At 40.0% G+C, this 21,229-nt stretch overlaps 1 protein-coding gene across 50 annotated transcripts in view; it reads right to left on the reverse strand.

Moving 5' to 3' along the window:
- Nucleotides 1-21,229, reverse strand: part of MAP4K4 (mitogen-activated protein kinase kinase kinase kinase 4) — a 188,650-nt gene that overhangs the window by 32,453 nt on the left and 134,968 nt on the right. For 7 of the 50 annotated variants that reach the window (XM_087863260.1, XM_045771717.2, XM_087863259.1 and 4 more), the window contains exons 13-17: nucleotides 10,246-10,407; nucleotides 7,354-7,440; nucleotides 6,571-6,687; nucleotides 2,503-2,736; nucleotides 1,434-1,540 (exon numbers count right to left, since the gene is read on the reverse strand). In XM_087863260.1, coding sequence (XP_087719386.1) covers nucleotides 1,434-1,540; nucleotides 2,503-2,736; nucleotides 6,571-6,687; nucleotides 7,354-7,440; nucleotides 10,246-10,407 — 707 coding nt within the window. Of the gene's footprint in view, nucleotides 1-1,433; nucleotides 1,541-2,502; nucleotides 2,737-5,437; nucleotides 5,600-6,570; nucleotides 6,781-7,353; nucleotides 7,441-10,245; nucleotides 10,408-21,229 lie in introns of all 50 variants that reach the window. The other 43 variants (XM_087863254.1, XM_087863272.1, XM_087863253.1 and 40 more) reach the window with 9 other exon arrangements.

Here is a 21,229-nt window from a genome sequence, read left to right on the forward strand (position 1 = left end):
ACAGCTAATGCATTATCCCAAGATGTAGTATCAAATTATAAACAGATGCATGATGTGTCCACCAATGTCTTTGAAATGTAGATATAATGAGAAAAAATGGCCTACAAACAGCATTCAACATTAAATTTATCAAAAGTTACAATGACATCATTCATGGATTTTATCTCAGATATCCTTTTTTAAATTGTAGTTGACACACGTTACACTAATTTTGGGTATATGAAGTATCTCAAATAAGCTTAAATCAAAAATGTTAAATAACAGGCTACCATTAGCCAGACCCCAAATCTTCCTCATGACTGACAGGAAATGCTACTGTTCAGTTTAAAAGTGTTACTATTCCTGTCACAGCTATAAACTCAGTTTCTTATCATAAAACAATTCCACTTATATAATCACACACAAAATGATGCTGTTTCCAGGCTGTTGCTCTCACTGTCCATCAATGCCTTTAAGAGCCGACATTGACGCAGCATACTCCTTTGTGTGCGCTGAGTCAGAAACGTGACAGAGAGCATGGGCTATGATGGTCCCCGGCCATGGACACACCCCGAGCACAAGTTTGCTAGATCACAGTTAATACACAGGCTCAGTCACAGGAGAATCCCACGGTGCACCCTGATCATTTAAGGACTAAGAAGGCTCTCTGCAGCTTCTGGTCTGCCATCCATCTTTGTGCTCCAAGTTAGATCAAGGCTCCATGTGCAGAAGGCAAATTTCAGCGGTTCAGTGATGATTAAGTACAAAATAATCAACACAGTGCTTCCTTCCTTCCCCTAGGATGGCACTGGCCAATGGAAATCACTTGACAGGATGAAAATGTTCTATAGCTGACTGCTAATAACATGGTAGCTGTGCCTGCATGTGGCTACTGAGCACATGAAATGTGACTAGCATAGCTAAGGAAATCAACTTTAAATTTTATTGAATTTTAATGAAATTAAATTCAAATTTAAGTAGCTTCATGTGGCTAACAGCAACTGTATAATACACAGCTCTACAACCTAAAAATATTATTTGGTTAATTCACTAGTTTAATACAGACTATAAGTCAACCGCTGACTTTTCTTTAGTAGCCTGTTTGTGATTTCTGTACTGATCCTAAGCACTTGGGACATCCTTTAGATGATACACTCCTTCAGATTCCAGTTCTCTTAATCTCTCCCCTGCCTTCCCTGCTGTTCCATCCACTTGCTCTTACAGAGCCAGGGAGTTTTCATTTTAGAAGGGCTAAAATACACAACTGGATTCAGACTCTTTTCACTAAAGACCAGTTTGCAATTATTCACGATAATGGATTTTCTGGCAGTTTTTCTTTTATAAAGTGACCATCTCTTCACCTCAGTACCATGTTTATGAACATTTTTATGAAAACAAACATGAAGTAATAGGCTGTGCAGTAAACCTGTTTTTAAGTTTCCCTCTTCTCTTACCTGGTGGAGTTTCTTTGACCTGCTTGGCTATTTTGCTGTCCACTGCCTTGCAGTGGGGAATCCCGACGGGACAGAACAGGGGAACGAGATGTTGTCCTCACAGGAACCTTTGGGTAGAAAAACATAGCAATTATATTATCGAAAATATGAGAAGAAAAAAGATCTCCCTACCAAAACATATTTTTAGAACAGTCCTACTGAGGTGAACTTTACTATCACTACTCCCATCTCTGATTCTTCTCTGCCCTCCACTGATCCAATAGGATAGAGAAAATTTAGTCAACGGCATCAAAGGAGCCAGGACAAACAGCCTTTCTACGCTTCTATAACATTCAAATGATGTTTGGACTGAAGCTTCGTGGCAAGGGACATACAAAGCATTTTGCTGAGATAATGTGAGTATCAGGAAAATAAGCTCAAAGAAATCAAACAATGGTCTACAAATGGAACAGTAGGAAACAAAGACTGGTAGGAAGCAAGAAAATATTCAGAGGAAGCAAATTCCAAGTGGAGGAAAAATAAACGAAATGAAAATGTGCCTTTCATTTAATTTCACCATTAAGTAATTACCAAAACTAAACCAAAACAACACAACAAAAAAATTGAAAAGGAAACCAAAAATCCCTCAATTTAAAAAAGAAAAAAAAAATCATTTTTTGGGAATTTTAAATGTAAAATTTTTCTTAAAAAAACCTTTTTAAGTGGTAATTAACCAATTAATAAATTTTGATATTCGTTTTGTAGCTTTTGTACAAACACTTAAGACAACAGCTAAAATATATTTTGATTCTTTTTGTTCTAGGACTATATTCCTCATAGACTTACTCATATATTATTCTGTTATTTTGTGTTTAAGTATAGAGTTAACAACAACCATAAAAAGCTAACTGGCCGCTGGCTGAATATAACTGCGTTAACTATGGAACTTTCCCCACTGTAAAAGCTCCTTTGAAGTTTCATTGCCCCTTTATTCTGGTGAAATCACCATACCCTTAGTTAAAATAAATAATTTTTAAAAAAAATAACAAAAAGGAAAAAAGTAGCACACATCTGTCTTTCTGCTTCTTACCCTTGGAGGCACCTCGTCACTGTCTGATCTAGACCAAGCCTTTTGGGTGGGGTCAGGTACCTCCGACTTAGAGTCAGAACTCTGACTTAGCACCTCACTGCGGGAAGGTGGACATGGGTCCTGAGAGCGAAGATGGTGGTGTGCAAATTTGGGAGGAGAAGGGTCACTGAAGGAATGGGATCGCGAGACAGGGGAAACATTGTTCTTGAGAGATGCCAGGTGGGACCACTGTACCTTACAAGAAAACAAAACACAAAACATTCAATGCGTTCTGCATAAAACGCTTTTCCGGTCAATACCAAATCCAAACCAAGAAGTGGGGGAAGGCAAATGGGGGCAATACAGTCCTAGGTAAGCCAAGCAGTCAAACAGTTACATTTCTAAGTAAAGAAACAGTCTGAGGAACACACTATATAAAAAAAAGCAAATGTACATTTATAAAAGAAAACTCTTTTAATATCCAGACTAACATTACAGATAGCAGTAAGCATGAAGATTAATGAAACAAAACAAAACAAAAAACCCCTCGTAGACCTCCGGTTCTAAAAGGGAGGACAGCGTGCTCCATGCACATCCATGTCAAAGCAGAGTCGACAGGCAGAGAGAGAGAGGGAGGAAAGGAAAATCACAAGACAGACACTGCCATACATGCAGACCTAGCTATCCGTCCTCGCAGCACCTGGCAGTGTAACGTTTCAGACCAAATAACCACAGAACAACACATTTCATGAGCAAAGACAAACCCCTTGTGTGTTGGCAGACTATGGTAACACAACTTAAAAACTTTTCGAATACACCCACGATTTTGCCACTTTCTTCTCCCAAGTCCTAAAACACTCAAACCCTAGAGATCTCCATACATGTTCATAGTAATCATGAAAAAAGGAATTTTGGTTTCTTTTAGAAATATTCAATACTATCATTCCCGCCGCTGACTGCTACTGGAGTATATGCCTTCTATCTGACAGTTGAAGAAACAGGACAACTACTTGTCACCTGAGTTAATCTGGCTGCTTTTTAAATTGGTAAAGCAATCTCTGAAATAATCTGTATTTTCTTTATTGTATTTTATCGTTTTAAAATAAGTGTTCAACATTGCAATTTACATAATTCTAGCTATGCTATCCATAATATCAACACATTTAATGAAAACTAAAAATACCAAATCACAACTGGTTTTACCTTTCCAAATGCAGGATTCAGAGTAGGTCACAGGTCATGATTTCTAGGACTTCTGGGAGAGTGACCAATTCCACTTATTGGTGGAATAATCTCAGAGTGGAATAATCTCAGAGTGCTAAAATGCTTAAAATTTTCAGGGGGAAAAATGTGAAACTGAAAGTGTTATCTATAACTATAATAAAACATGGGCTTTACAATAGAATCTTAGTCTCCTCAGAGAATGTTTTCGTAAGTAGAGGTTTCAGCCCAAAGCAACTTTAGGTAGAAGGAGGAAAAGGGAGACTATCTCTAGGCACTACATTAGTTAATTAATATAAAAGCAGCATACATAATTAAGGAATTCCTATTTTTTAAACTGTTAGTGGCCAAACAGATAAAAATTTTCTATTTGCGTTGTTTAACTTTCAGAATAAAGATTTTAGTCCTGGACTCTTCATACAAGTGTTGTCACACCTATTCCAGCAGTCCCTCTTCCCTTCCCTCTGTCATGCTTTCCTCACTCTGCAGCTTGTGGGTCAGCTCTTCAGTAAATCAAGAAACTGTTGATCCCATGTAAGTATCTTCTTGCCCCCCCAAAACCCCCCACTCCCACAAACATGCCCTTTGCTTAGGTCTGGTTCTTCTTTTTTCTTTCTTTCTTTCTTTCTTTCTTTCTTTCTTTCTTTCTTTCTTTCTTTCTTTCTCTCTCTCTCTCTCTCTCTCTCTCTCTCTCTCTCTTTCTTTCTTTCTTTCTTTCTTTCTTTCAACAACTTCTCCACACTGGGATTATTTATTGTAAAGCATGTTCAAATACTCACTTGGACTTGTTTTTCAGAACACCACAGCTACTTCTATCACAAGAATACGAACTTTTGTCCCCTAACATTTGCAAACATCAGTAACAAGTAAACTCAGGCTTAAGATCTTGTTCCCAATATTCTGTAATACACAGCTTCAAGGAGCAAAATATCTAAAAGTCACTTATTTTCAGTAAGAAATTGGGAATCTGTGTTTTAAGGATCTTTCAGATCTTTAACATGGGCTATCCCTGCTGTTACCTTCCTTTCTGGATAGTACAGAGGGTTCTCTTTTAAACACATGGCACTCAGCCCAGGGGGTTCTCCCTCACCTAGACCAGGCAGAATGCTGTGGCCAACCCAGTGAGAGGTCATGACCTTTACCCTGACCTACTTCAGAGGAATGCACACTTAACCTACTACAATGTATCTTCTTTCGGATCTTAAACCTTTTGAATATCTAATAAAAGGCCTTTTTCCCAAAAAAATATGCACAGTTGGACAAAACCAAGAAATTCTACACGCAATTTCAGGCAGACATTGGTTTTCTAAAGCCCACTCATGGAACTGGCCAGGAGCCAAGGATCAAAGGTTAAGAAAAGGTTCTGGTTCTCCCTCTATATATTTATGATACTAACTTTCTAAAACCTAAACTGAAAAATTTGTGTATTAAAGAAAGGAAGTGCTTGTTTATGAACATCTGAGTTAGGGAAGACAAAAAGAATAAAAGAAGAAATCACTGAATCTAGATATTCCTAATAAGTACAACAAAAATCTTTAAAAAAACCCCACAAAAACCTTCTTTTCTCTATCAACTGAGGGTATATAGCCTGTACGTTAATTGAAAATCACTCCGGCTAATCTCTTTTCTTTCCAAATGTGGTAACAAACCAAACTGTAAACATTACAAGCAGGCCCGTGGCCTCGTGAGCTATGGTAGGAGTCTCCTCGGCCCACAGCCACCTGGCTGTTGCTACCTGTGGCTCAGCTGGTCTCTGCAGGGCAGGATGCACAGACTCGGAGTTGCCATTGGAAAAAGACTCTGATCTGGAAGGCACTGGTGGCTCCAATACTCTGCCTGTCTGCTTAGACTGGGCTTCAGGGGAGCTGTGGTTAGTTTTCCTAAATCTATCTTCCACCTGCATCAGAGAATTAGAAGACATAACTCAGTGTTAGTAGGGAAAAGCAGAGATCCCAAAGAAAGCCTGAAAGTGGAAGGGCCCTAGAAGGAAATTTTCTCTTTTCTCCAACTACAAGGAAAGAGAGGGGTGGCTCAAAAAGAGAGGGGGCAAATAAAATAGGGCTAAAATTTGATTTGAGATAAAGAAATACTTATGAAAATAAAAATTAAGCCTTTAAAATCTGGCAAGAATTCTTAGATTGTACATGATGACAAACTAGGCCAAAAAAATTAACGTCACAACCAACTTAATCAACATTTTAAAAGATTATCATCAGGAAGCCAAAACACATTTCATTCTACCAAAAATAAAGGCATTCCAGAATAAACAGAACACTTGTTCCTTGTATCTACTCTTGTGAGGGTGAAACACGGTAGAAGGATGCCACCTATAGGCCGGGTTTAAACACACTCTAGAAGCTGCCCAGGTCCCCATATTCTTAGTACCCCTAAACAGTTACTGCTTCACCACATCCTTACTATGAGGCTCTGGGTAGCCCAAATGTGCCAATTTAGTAACAAATCACAGTCTTTGAAAAGTCAGTAAACTGGACTATAGGCACACTTTATTTTCATTGCGGTTTTGGAAAAATAGCTAACCCAGCCACCATCGCCTTCGTTTACATTCTAAGAATGATTCAGCCATACAATCTTCTGTTTAGTTTAGTGTTCATCTGCGATTTGTTAACAGAGGCACTCTAGTTGTCCATGGAAAAAACATTAAGCAGATAAGAGACCTTGGGCAAGTGTCCTTTCACTTCTCTGAACCACAATTTCTCAGCAAGAAAACCAAGAGAGTGGCTCGTAACTGGTCTCTGAGTCCCCTTGTAGCCTTAATATTTATTACACAGTTTCTAAGAGTCATTCTATGACTTTCCAGGGAATCACTGACACCAGATCAATGTTTAAGCAACAAAGGAAAGAAAATACCTCTCGAGCTCTGTCAGCGGGCTCGTAGTGGGGCTTGGGCTCCGGAGCGTGGTAGCTTGGCTTGCCCCTCTCCTGCGGCGGCGGCGGCTGCTGCGGGTGCGGCCTCCTGTGGTCATGCTGTAGAGACAGGAGATAGGCTTGTTCTTGTTGCAACTGCCTCTGGAGCCTCTCTGCCTGCCGGTGCTCCTCCATCTCCCGCCATCGGCACTCCTTGGAGAGGGAGAGGAGAACACTAAATCTATGGGACACTGCAGAACTCGCCTCTTCTTTGGATTCATTCTCAACCTCTTAAAAAGACAATGCCCTTCCCCCCCTTGATTGAGAACAGAGCAAAATGACTGGGATTTTAAATAGCATATTACCTGTGGAAAAATCTGACAGCTTGTTGCTAACCATAATATCACTGGACAGAGAGAGAATTCAATTAAAAGTTGGTTTCGGTGGTTTCAAAAGTAAGAATATACTAGACGAAAATATTACGGCACATGCTTTGAACTTTCAGCCCTTAGCACTCTAGTATGTTCACTGAATGCCAAGTTCTGTTCAAAACCTTGCTATCTACCAAAGAGAACAGTTAACTCTTTAACAGGAAATAAATATATAGAAGCCACCTCGAAAAGCTGCCCAAAGTAGCATGACCACAGAGGACGTCTCCATTTGAGCCTGTCAGTCCACAGCACTAACCAAAATGGTCTGGTGGTCACCACAGCTCTGTCCAAAGTTCAGGGGAGGGACAGATAAACGAGCCCTAATGCTACGAACAAGACAGATACGGGGCGTTACCAGTAGCATGGCCTGCTCCTGGAGGAGCTGCTGCTGAAGGACTTCCAAGTGCCGCTGCTCCTCTTCTAGCTGCCGCCTGATATACTCCTGTCACACAGAAATCACCCAGCAATCAATTTATCCAAAAGGAAAGCATCAGAACCACCTGAATGGAGCACCAAGAACCTTTGCCCCAATGATCTTTGGTGGTAATTCGCTTAGTGATTAATGTATTACAAAGCGTATGGGGAAGGATTTTCCCCAAGATCTTCAAATTGGCCAAGATCTAAAGAGTCTAATGAATGATGATATACACTCCACTGATACATACAAAGGTATCTGAAAATTTTTCTGTTAGAACACAGCTGTTTAACACAAATACGGGATTTCAAAGGACCATGATATTCCTCTTAAGGATGGTAGACTCCAGAGAAATCAAGAGTTTAATTAAGATAAACCAGAGGGCTCAAACTGCCCCAGAGGGTTATTAGTCATTATTTATAACTAGCATGCACTGCCAATTTTTAAAACCCTAAACCAAAACCTGTTTAATATTAAAACAGAACAAACTTGATTTGTGTTTTCTCTGATGACACAGAAGGTACGCAGAATGACTACATTCTGAAAGCCATGGTCTGTGAACAACAGACTCAGGTGATTTCTCACAAATGAACAGGCCCAGGCTCTTCATAATGAGATTATGACAGAGAGACAAAGAGAGAAAGAGAGAGAGAGAGAGAGTGTGTGTGTGTCTGGGGGGAGATGGGGTAGGGGTGGGGGGTTGGGGGAAGGCTATTTTCAAGCGGAAGAGAACAAGTCTCTGCAACAATGAAAACAGGTAAACACACCCAAAATATGTAAAGAGGAGAAACCCAACCTTGAAGTTGCATGCATATTTAAGAGACTAGAAAATCAAGAGACTTTTATCTAGGACCTCTAGAAAGCCCTCCAATTTCCTCAGTCTCCTGATTTGAGAAATGAGTATCAAGAATAGTCTCTTGCAGCTCTTAAGATTTTTTGTGAAGCTCAAATAGGAGACAGACATGAAACAACTTTGAAATACAAACGAAAGAAGTTTCCTTCCTTTTCAACAGGGAAAAAAGCTTACTACTCCATACGGGGAGTAGACTAAAGGGTCCATGAGAAATTTTATTCTGAAATTCAGATTATATCTTTACAGTATCTAATGCTGACCATCCAACTTGTACTATGGCACATACTTTAAAATAAAAATAGCCAGACATCTGGGCTGGACAGAAATTTTAGTTCACCAATAGTTCTGGTTGAGAGAATGCTGGATAACACAAATCATGACATATTATTTCCTTAGAAATCTTTATCTTACAAAATAAATTTTGCCCAAAAAAGCCAATCTGATTGCAACGTGGGCTCCAAGCCCCATGCTTATAAGTCTAACCCTACATGGCACATGCTATGCCAAGCACTGCCCTTGCGTGACATCTGGCCTTCCCCAGCAACAGCTAGGAAAGGAATCTGAATTCCAACTCATCTCTTCTTTGAACTAGACAGGCCTGAACCATAACGTGAGAGATGAAATTAGCACAGCTGGGTGGTTTTTTTTGGGTTTTTGTGTGTGTGTGTGCCTTCAAAACACAAGGACAACCAGGAAATTCACATCTATCCAAATCACAAAGGTCCTAACATATAACAAGCACACAGAATATAATTATACATGTACACAAACATGCACATGTAATGAAGAAATGACAAGTTTCTCACAGCACTGTTAACACAGGGGATATTTTGCAAAAGAATAAGGAAAGCAGAATGAAACTACTTGGATGCTTTTTTTTTTAAAGAAGTGCTTGTTATACACAAAAGCTAATGACTACCATTAGAACATGAAAGATTAAGTATTACTCTCATACCCTCCTTTTACCATCGAATTGCAATCATCATCCCTAGGACATTTAATTTTTAAAAGCTCACTTTTACTCCTCTTTGCAGTCCCCAAGTAAAAATCACAACGTGGAAAAAAACCAAAACAACAACAACAAAAAGCCCCAAAACACACCACGGTCAACTGGCCAAGAATGTCGATAAGGTAACAGAAAGTATCACTTAAATTCCTAGAAAGAACTGATAAAGATGCGGAGAACCTGAAGCACGTGATTAGTATCAAGAACAGTGGCTGAATAATCAACTTTGGAAGTTAATACCATTGTTGATAAGTATCTTAAGTATGAATTTCAAGTATTATTTAAATCGGTGCCTGTTCATATCTTTTTTCCTTTACCCAAACCTCATAACAAAGAATGATCAATTCTAAGATGTGAGAGGTGAGGAGGCTCTGAGGGGCTCACACTGACAGCACAGACACAAAAGCACAGTCGGGTTTTATTTGCATAGGTGGTTCAAGGAACAGATTTCTAAAGACAGCTATAGCTGACATCAATAAAATGCTGTAAGTATTACCAAAACATGAATGATCTTTTTTGGCTAAACAAAACCATAATGTTATTAGTTTTTCTAATGCTACAGAAAGATACACTGCATTATATGCAAATATGTTTATTACAATATTCAGCTACTGGATACTTCAAACATCTTGTGGCTGGTTTTTAATTTCACTAAAGAAAAGGCTAATTATCATCCAGATATTTGGGGTTCAAAGCATTTATTTAAGCCAAACCCAAGAAGATCTATTCAGAAATCTTTTGGGTATCACACTATTTGGAGACCACTTAACTGGTTTCAAGGTTTCTAAATGTCAAGATTTATCCATCATTTTTTAAAGATGAGACCCTGTTTACTGCTATGCTTCCAAGCGTGCCTCAGCATTTCGAAACGTCTGACGTCCTGAATGTGTTGTGCATGTGCCCCAAATCCCCCAACTCTACTAAGCAACAAACCTCACAAATTCATGGGCGGAACATTCTTTTGTGAACTAACCTGTTCTCTTTCAACTCTCCTTTTTTCTTCTTCTGCCCGCCTCCTCTCTTCTTCTTCTTTGCGTCTTCTCTCCAGTTCCTCCAGGCGCCTCTTCTCTTCTTGTTCTCTCCTTCGCTGTTCACGTTCTTGCTGCCTTCTAGCTTCCCGCTCTCTCCTTTGTTGCTGCGGGAGTGAAGATATGTAATCAGCAGGGATCTTCCCCTCCAGCTCTCATGACAGTCTGCTCACCAGTTACAGGTAGGTGCTAATGAGGGGAGCTCTACTGGCCAGTTATTGCTACACTGCCCCTTGGCCCCTATGTACTAGCGTCCTCATAAATATTGGTCAAAGGTGGTGTATTTCTGTGAATCTTTACACAGTTTGGTTCCATTCTGATTATCAACTATTCCCCATTCTTCAATGTATTAGAGCAACCAAGGGACAGGAAATTCTTTATTCTTACATAATACTAACAGAATTACACAGGGCCCTTAAGCCAAAGAAAAAGAAGACAAAGGAATAAAGGAGAATAGAAGTAGAGCAAAGAAAGGTGAGAAATAATCAAAAAGAAGAAAAGGAAAGGAAGCATGTATCAGCAAAAAAAGAAATGGACATCAACAAGGATAAGACATGTCAGTATTATTACAATGAATGTAAGAAACCGCTATGGCACTCATGCTTACTATGTGTCTTGCACTGTGCTGAGTGCCTGATATTCATTACTCCATTTCCATTACCTAACGTAATTCTCGTAACAAAACCTAGGAAGCAGGTATTTTTCTTTTTATAATAATTTTTTATTATGTTATGTTAGTCACCATACAGTATATCCTTAGTTTTTGATGTAACGTTTCATGATTCATTACTTGCATATAACACCCAGTGTACCTTGCAATACGTGCCCTCCTTAATACCCATCACCGGCCTATCCCAGTCCCCCACCCCCCTCCCCTCTGAAGCCCTCAGTTTGTCTCCCAGAGTCCATAGTCTCTCATGGTTCATTCCCCCTTCTGTTTACCCCCCCTTCATTCTTCCCTTCCTTCTCCTACCGATCTCCCTGTTTCGTATGTTCCATAAATGAGTGAAACCATATGATTATTGTCTTTCTCTGCTTGACTTATTTCACTTAGCATAATCTCCTCCAGTCCTGTCCATGTTGCTACAAATGTTGTGAAATCGTTCTTTCTGATGGCTGAGTAATATTCCATTGTATATATGGACCACATGGAAGCAGGTATTTCACTCCTACTTTACAGATGAAAAAAACAGGTTCAGGGGCGCCTGGGTGGCACAGTGGTTAAGCTTCTGCCTTCGGCTCAGGGCGTGATCCCGGCATTATGGGATCGAGCCCCACATCAGGCTCCTCCGCTATGAGCCTGCTTCTTCCTCTCCCACTCCCCCTGCTTGTGTTCCCTCTCTCACTGGCTGTCTCTATCTCTGTCAAATAAATAAATAAATTCTTTGAAAAAAAAAAGACAATGTCATATTAAAAAAAAAAGAAAAAGAAAAAGAAAAAGAAAAAGAAATAACAGGTTCAGAAGAGTTAAATGACTTGCCCAGTGTTACCCAGCAAGCAAGCGCCCAGCTGGAAGGGTCACTCTGCCTCTAACGCCTATAATATTAACCAGACATAATCGTGCATCCTACCAACAGGGAGGCTGGTGCTACTAATCACCAGACTCACTATGACGGCCTTTCCTAATCCAGGCTATCCTATATAACCCCACAGAAGAGAACACTGGGACACGCTGGGCACTTATCTGGCTGCTTGTCTCATCCAGCCCCAGACATGTATCTGTCAATAAAGTACTTCCACAGTATGAAACATAAAATTAACCAACTCTTCTCACAAATATGAAAAACATTAGCCTCTAGACTGACACCATCCAACAGATTCTCTGGGATGATGAAAATGTTCTGTCTCAGTACTATTCAACAGAGTAGCCACTAGCCACATGTTACTAAGTACCTGAAATGTGACCTGTACAACTGGGGAACTCAGTTTTCAATTTTATTTCAATGAAGTTATAGCCACATGTGGCTAGTGGCTACTGTGTTGGACCACAAAGCTCTGAAGAATACATAGCCACCGAATTTCTTAAGACACAGAAAGCTGATATTATTACCACAAACATTTATGTGATACTTAGATTATTAAGTAAGAAACTTTGGGATAAAGCTACTGGAGATATTAGATACAAATATTTATAATGGGTATAAAAGTAGGTATTTATTATAGTTTCAGTATGCCTTCTAGGTCCCCTCCCACCCCTGCCACAACAAGCACTCGTTCTGAAGGCAGACATTTGAAATGATTTTCTGAGAAACGTACAGAAATGTCTTACGTGTGGAACCTCTGGACGGAGAGGATTACTTGGTACCTGGCCTCTCTCGGCTGAGTACTACATCACCACTACTCTCAATACAGTCCCGAATCAGCTTCTGGCTCACCCTCCTTTCTTATTCCACCTGTTCCACTGTTTTATTCCCCTCCCCCCACTGTCTGCTCTTAGAATTCAATGCACAAAAATGCACCAGTTCCCATGGGTGGGGGTCATAAAAAGAGCAGAGTTCCTGTCTGTCTAGAAATTGTAACTTAAATGGCGAAGGCATCTTTATTAAATTCAAACACCTACCATGCCCCATACAATGCACTTGGCTGCCTGTCATTTGCTGGATTAATGCCTTTATACTTTTTTTTTAATCTTAAAAAAAGAGAAAAAGAGGACCCTATTCAAAATCAAATCCAGGGAGGACAACAGAGAGCAACCACCTATGTGCCAAAGGACTCAGGAGTGAGGGCTTTCTGTACTGAGGCCTTCCTCTACTGCCATGGTGCAGCTTGCGTTCAGGGCACCAGGCCCTGAGCACTGCCCTGCACCCCTGGGAGAAGGTCTTTCTTTCGTAAAACTAGCTACCAGAAAATAAAACAAACAAAACCACCTCCCCCTGCCCCAGGACTTCATGAGCAACATAACACAGAAACTTATGCTAAGAAATATGAGAATCTCATAAAGTGTTTCTACTTCAAAGCAAATTAAGTTAGATTTTTTTATTTTATATCTTTTGCCTTTTCTATATAGGAGCAAAAAGAAGTTAGTGGTTTTTACCAGTACATCACTTACAACAAATACACAGTAGCTAAGAACACGACCGTTTTTCTAACACTGGTAATAAAAACCATTATGTTTTGCCAATTGGGAAACAGGTTTCTTTGCTTTAAATAGAAATTATTTAATTCCTTCAGGTATTCCTAGCTTCTGAACTTTTCTTTTTATATACTTTTTCTGTTTCTAAACTTTTCTCAATATAAAGACATTCAAAATAAAACAAAAAGCCTCCTGATAAACCTAAAACACGAATAATCTCATTCAGTCAGTTTGGAAACTTAAAATGGTATGTTGTCCTGGAAGAGGTGAACATGGAAGTTCTGTGGAAGCCTCCATCCTGAGGAGTGACAGTGGTTTTGTGTACACTAGGATTTTTACAGAGAGACTCAGCACTGCTTAGTTCTGAGAACAATCATGGGTAAGGCTGGCAACAATCAGGATACTTTCGGGTTTATAAGAGAGAACTGACTTGCTAGAATACACTGGGTTTAGCAAATACCTGGCAGGCCAGGCAAGAAGGGCCCCACCTCTGGATGAAAGAAAGAATCCACAATCACAACAAAGCTGGACAGAAAGTTACCTAATGAGGTATGTACACAATTTTTTTCCAAGTTAGACAGAAGGAAAACAGGAGAATGAAGACAAGAGAAACAAAAAGAAAGAGAAGCAGTGTCTACACCCTTAAAATTCCCCCCTAGCTTCTGAGAATTTAGGTTCCAAGTAAAACAGATTAATAGGAACAGGTCAGAAAGGGCAAAGAACTTTATACACGGACACTGAATTTTACAACTTTTAGACAAAAAAGAAGCCAAAATGGGTTAGAAGGGTCCTTTGAGAAGTTGTAGTCCACCATGGAATCCTAGAAAGAGAAGTGAAATGACTCAAGGAACAGGGGTTGTGGTCCTGATTCTGCTTCCCTGATACAAGCTACTTCCCTTCCCTGAGCCTATTTCAGAACAGAGGTGTGTGAGGTGGGGGTGGGAGGGAAGCAGTCTATATCAGCAATCATCATGGTGTGGAGTTTGCAATGTGGTGTTTTTTTTTTTTAAGTCAACAGTTGGTGTCTACAGTGAGAAAAAATTTTATAAAGGTCTCATAAGCAATGAACTGTAAGAGAATCATTCCTCTTCAAAAGATCTGGACTTTACCTTTCCTTGCCTCCACCCCCCAACCACCCTGGGGAGAGTGCCCTGACACAGTGAGATTAAAAGAGAAGGGAACAGTGAAGAACTAAGATGGTAGGTCTCTACATCAGCAGTCTCTAAAAGTGAACAATCAATGGAGGTCTAGGAAAAGAAAACAATGAACTTGTATTTACTTATATTTGTAGCTCACCCTTTAAAAACAGCTCTTTTTGCATGCTTTATAATATACATAGTGCAAGGGGATATAAGTAGATCTATCTCTATCAGATTTATACCTTCAGTTTCTTTTACTGATGGAATGGATGCATGATTAAAGATCCTTCCAGGCCACTGCATTGTTCTAAGCAATGCCACGTGACCACAGAGATACAGACCCAACCCACAACAACCGTAGACATGTGCTTACTGCCATTTCTTTATATACCATGCAGACTACTAAGCATTCTTTAATTTTTAGATATGACATTGAAATGAAGGTCCGCACTTAAACACATGGTATCACAGTAACAGAAAGAAAAGCCACAGGCTGCACTTGCTTTTTCCTCTATTATTAAAAATTTTTTCTTTAATTTGAAAGCAAAGCCGTCCCCATCTCTGCTGATGCTTTGGCTATTATCAGCAAGGACTCCTCCACAGAGCCAGGAGGGGAAACAACTTTCATTGGGAGTCCCGGATGTTGCCATGGTCAGGTCTGGGAAAAATGACCGGCCACCTGCCACTCAACTGCCATACAGCTGGCAGCCAGATGCAGTCTAGCATCCAACTCAAACTAGCCTCCAGATTCAAATTTCCTGTGTCTACAGAGAAGAAAAGGCGAAGTTGTGGAGGAGAAGCAGAGAGGGAGGAAACCAGAATCAGAGCTGGCTTTCCACGTGTTAGCTGTCTCCCCTGGAGCCTCTGCCTGCCCAATCCATTGAGCACAAGTGTGATCTTAGGCCACCCACTCCCTAGACCAACTTCTCATCTTCCCTCTTCTGAGTTGTTGTCACCTCAAGTCTCAGGAAATGGCAGGACCTCGGTGCACATCATCTGGTCACACAGGCTCTAAGTGGAAGCACTCATTCTCCTCCGAGGCAGCAAAGTGGTAAGACGTGTACAATCCATCTTCTTGATTGTTTTCAACTGTACTGAGGGCAGGGCTCCCAGCTCAGTAGGAAATCTAACTAAATTCTACTAAGAAGCAAATTTTAAGTGATCTTGCAAATAGCCTTTTCCACTTTACAATTTTTTAAATGATTTTATTTATTTGGGGGAGAGGTAAGACAGCATTGGCGGGGGACAGAGGGAGAGAAAGAATCTCAAGCAGGCTCGTGATCAAAACCGGAGCCAAAATCAAGAGTCAGACGCTTAACTGACTGAGCAACCCAAGCGCGCCTACGTTTTAAATTTTCATTAAAGTACGAAGTACTTTAAAAAGTCAAAAAGAATATAAGGCTTATATCAAAAATAAGGTGTCCCATTTCTCCTCACCCCCAATTCTTACTCCCAAGGTATAACCACTTTCAATGTTTTTAGCTTTATCCATAGTATTTACAACCTGATTTTTTTTTTTTTAAGATTTTTTATTTATTTGACAGAGAGAAAGCCAGCGAGAGAGGTAACACAAGCAGGGGGAGTGGGAGAGGAAGAAGCAGGCTCCCAGCAGAGGAGCCGGATGCGGGGCTCGATCCCAGAACGCCAGGATCATGTCCTGAGCCGAAGGCAGAAACTTAACAACTAAGCCACCCAGGCGCCCCTACAGCCTGATTTTTAAATAACGTTTATAAGAGCTATTAAAATTTTCTTTCCACTTTAGACACCATCTATTGATTTTTCCCAAAGAATATCCATCATACAGCACCATCCTATGCTCCCAATCTAGTCCTATAACAATTTCTGGTTAAATGAAAACCATATTCAAGGCAAACTTGAGTTTTCTGGGGAGCTATTAATTGCCTTATTTTTGTCATTGCTGTCATCTGTTTCACCGGCTTTCTGTGGGTCCATCACAAAATCATCTGTAACGTCTCCTATACAACCAGACCTCCTCCCAATATGGTCAAAGTCAATCAGGTATTCTTTCCACAGTCTCAGAGACTGACTCTCACAGCCCTCCCTTCCCCTATGCCAACCAACACTGCTTGCTCTTCAGGCATCCTGTACTTGTCCATCAACTTACTAGGAGCCCTTCTCAACACTCTCCTATACAGGATCCCGTTTCCTAGAGCCCTTGTCACCTTCTTCCTCATTTGCCGGAACATATCCTCCAGTAGCCTCCTGAGGAGGAGTGAAGACAAGGCAAAAGGCTGTAGGGACCTTGCAGGCCAGGCCACAGAATTTTTACCCTCACAATGTACATATAATTTTGGCTGAGGGAAGTAATTTTCTCTCAGATTTCCACAAGTGTGGCTATGTTATTTTCCAGTTTCTGACAGTGCTCCTGGAGAATCTCAGACCATTCAGATTCCTGATACTTAGCATAAGACCCATGCACATCCCTCTACCTGCTTCCCCCACCGTGGCTTTCAGGATCCTCTTTTCACCCCAGACATTCTTAATGTCAAGACAATGTATGTGCATTTGTATGGGTCTTTTTTTGTTCATTGTGCTGGGTACTCAGTACATCTTTCAGTCCAGAATTTCTATTTCTTAGTTCTGGAAATTTTCCTTGAATTACATTCCTTGTTCTCCCTATAGTAATTATTTCCTGGACCATTTAATTAAACGGAAGTTAAAGCCCCTGGACTGATTCTGTTTCACCTCTGTTCCCCATAAACTTAACTCCCTCCCTCAACGCATATACACACACAAACACACACACCGCCATACCTTTTGGGAATTTTGTTTTATTTTATTTTTTTATTAATGATTTTTTATTATATTATATTAGTCACCATACAGTACATCCCGGTTTCCGATGTAAGGCTCGATGATTCATTAGTTGTGTATAACACCCAGTGCACCATGCAATACGTGCCCTCCTTACTACCCATCACGGCCTATCCCATTCCCCCACCCCCCTCCCCTCTGAGGCCCTCAGTTTGTTTCTCATAGTCCATAGTCTCTCATGCTTCATTCCCCCTTCTGGTTACCCCCCTTTCTTTATCCCTTTCTTCCCCTACTGGTCTTCCTAGTTCTTATGTTCCATATGAGAGAAATCATATGATAATTGTCTTTCTCTGCTTGACTTATTTCACTTAGCATTATCTCCTCCAGTGCCGTCCATGTTGCAGCAAATGTTGAGAACTCGTTCTTTCTGATAGCTGAGTAATATTCCATTGTATATATGGACCACAACTTCTTAATCCAGTCATCTGTTGAAGGGCCTCTCGGCTCCTTCCACGATTTAGCTATTGTGGACATTGCTGCTATGAACATTGGGGTGCATATGGCCCTTCTCTTTACTACATGTGTATCTTTGGGGTAAACACCCAGTAGTGCAATGGCTGGATCATAGGGTAGCTCAAATTTTAACTTTTTAAGGGACCTCCACACTGTTTTCCAGAGTGGCTGTACCAACTCGCATCCTTTCGGGAATTTTAATTTATAAAAAACTTTTCAAAAATTCTTATTTTCTGAACATTCTTATTTCATGAATATTATATGTTCTTCTCACTCTAAGGATATTAAGATTCTGTGCATGTGCATATGTGTGAGATATTTAGTCTGTTCCCTACACTGTCTACTTCCTTCAAGATCCTTCTTCCATTTGTCTTAGAGTCTTTCGTGTTAAAGATTTTTCTCAGTGCCCACAATCTTGGCTGCCCACTCACATGTAAGATAGTAAAAAGCCACCTGTAAGGGCTGTGGAGAGCACCTGGTAACTATGAAGCTTTAGAGCAAGGTGATGTGAGGCAGTACGGTCATTTCATTGGGGCCTTATGGCCTTGGGCTAGGAATCTCTGCAATATTCTAAGCACACCCCCCCTCCAATCCCCTGCTGGGGCTGAGCAGCAGGTGTAGGAAAAGAAGGTGGCATCTCTGGTCAGTGTGGCTGCCAGCACTATGCGGCTAAGGTGAGTGTGCCTGCAAGTACCCCTCTCTTCACATACTCGGTCGTGCCGGAGCTCTTGATGTTCTGAGGCTCTGCTGTTCACTTTTTCTAAGAAGTCTGCATCTGTTCCAGCTGAGGAGAAAAACACAGCAGCCTGGCTGCTTGGGGTGGGAGCACCTAACTGTCCACATGTACGGGCTTTCAGCCTCACCCTTTGCCTCTCATTTTTGACTCTCTTCCAGAATTTGCAGTATTAGCCTTCTTACAGTCTTCACTCTTTCATGCACTAATTTCCACAATTTGGTTTCCTTTCTTATCCTCGTTGTCCTTGTTGTTTATACCATTTTTGTTTGTTCAGTCACTTTACCAGGATTTCTCAATGGAAGTGAGATAAGCATCATGTTGTTTTTGTTCAACTGTTTTCAAAAGTCAATATAATTGCCATTATGTAATTATTTAATTTAATTAACACAATTAAAAATTATTAGAAGCTTAATTCAAAATGCACACCATAAAATAACAGTAAGTAAACATCTTACAAATAAGAACAGACTACAACTGATGCTTTCAACTGTCAAATGAAAACCTCCAAGAGGCTTTTTCTTCTGTTTCCCATGTAAGTACCATACTCTTGGTAACTAGATCAACACACAAAAAAAAACCATAAACTCCTTGAGAGCAGGAATCATATTTTGCTCATCTTTTTCACTCTGTCGTAGATAACATAATACTTTTTTGAGTTGAATCTAACACTCACATCGAACATACGGCATCCAAGACAAAAACTGCTATCTTGGATGCCGTTTATCATTTAGAGTAATAAAAGACTAAAGAATCCATTCTTACCTCTAGGTCCTAACAAGATCCAATCAAATCCTAAAGCCATCTTTTTGAGACCACTTGTTAAGTACATAAAGGCTTAAACAATAATAATTACATTTGGACAGTGTCTCATACTTCATACAACATGCCCTTTATGCCTCAGGATATTCTATAAGGTCCTTTAAAGTACTTTAAGGTGTCTCTGGAATTCAAATTAGAGACCTCAAGCCTAAAGGTCCATTTAAGAATGGGCATAAATTTCATGAACAAGTCCCTTCTTTCCAGAGATGCATCTAGGACTACAAATGACCGATTCATCCATTTGAGAAATATTAAGCACCATAATCAGTATACAAAGATAAACTAGACACAGTCCCTCTTCTTGAAGTCTCGTAGGTGACATAAACCATATACTTCTAAAAAACCACAAGACAATGTGGAAAGTGCTAAGTTTCCTAGGAATAGTCCACTAAGCAAGTTCTGGTTTGCAAACCAACTGGTTGACAAGACTGAGGCTAAAGTGAAAAAACCAAGCAATTACTGATTCCTCTTCCACATTATGCTTTAACATTTGAAACTGTAAACTGGACCAAGAGCAAGGTTTTAAACTATCAACCATAAAAACCACCTCACTCAGAACAGGTTCTCAATTTAAGGGAGGAGGGATAATTAAAACTAAAAGAAAGCCCTTAGTAAATATATCTTAATAGATAATTAATGTGAAAAGTTGGCCTCTTGCAAGAGAACCTCAAAAGAAGGTAGCCAAAAATAAAACACATATGCCGTCAACCATCAACTAAGTAACATCAATTCATACTGGATTAACCTTTTGCCTGTGATTTCAAATAACAAAACCTAGGAGACTCTAACAGACATGCCTTTTCAGGCTTTCCCCACTAAGAATGATTAACATGATATAATCCTGTGAAGCATTTGCAAACTGATGTCATCATTATTTTCTTAAATCACTCTTTGAAAACAAAATCAAACAAACTGAAAAACTGCACGATGCTATAAAGTGATTTCCAAATCTCTCAAATTGTAAGGAGATTTCCTATTCCTTAAATTTTCCCAAGCATGCCTAAGTAAGTATGTACTTTTCCAGCTATGCTTTAATTAGGTTCCCCTTCTTGTTTGGTATTTAAAAGTAATGCTTTCATCTCACAATTCTAAAAACTTTTCTAAATAGGTCACACTGATAATAGTGAGGTCCATTCAAACACACTCCACTGGACTTACTGGCTTTAGTAGAAACTAACCGACTTTAATAAACAGTCTCTTCTTCACATTCACTACCCCCAAGCACTTCTGACGTCATGTTACTTACTGCACAGATAGGCCACCAATCGTTGACGTTTATTCTTACAAGTTCTGATGAAGCCTTAGTAGAAAAAGTATTTGATTCTCCCCAAAGACAATTCTTCCCCATCTTCGGGCAACAAGTAACATCTGTTGAATAAAGCTAACTCTTATAAAATTTAACTGTAAATATAACCAAACACTATACTAGGATGTCAAAAGAACACCTGAGATCTTATATGGAGTTCTGAAAGACTAGACAGCTACGCCCTGGAAAAACAACGACAACAACAACAACAAAAACAAGCTGCCCAACTTGACAGAAAGCAAGGCCTGGGCTATTTGGCACTTGCACACCCCGATGCACGTATCACAGGTGCAGCTGTAAAAAAAGGTAACCCTGTGCTAATATGTACTCTTGATGTGACACAGTCACGATCTGCCACACCAGTGCTTTTGTGTGGGCAAAGAAGGGTGAGGAAATGGTTCTTCTTTCTTTACGATACAGAGACCCTGCTGGGGTGAAGGAGTCCAATATGCCTTCCTTCCAAGATCTCAGAGCCAACAAATACATGGGGCAGTTTATTAATTTTTTCTTAGAAACTTTCATGTTTCCCTATTGTTACAATTTAACTTCAGTACAGATCTCATTTCAC

This window comes from Ursus americanus, chromosome 7, assembly GCF_024610735.1.
Source record: "Ursus americanus isolate L20-20 chromosome 7, mUrsAme1.1.p, whole genome shotgun sequence".
Lineage (NCBI taxonomy): Eukaryota > Metazoa > Chordata > Mammalia > Carnivora > Ursidae > Ursus > Ursus americanus.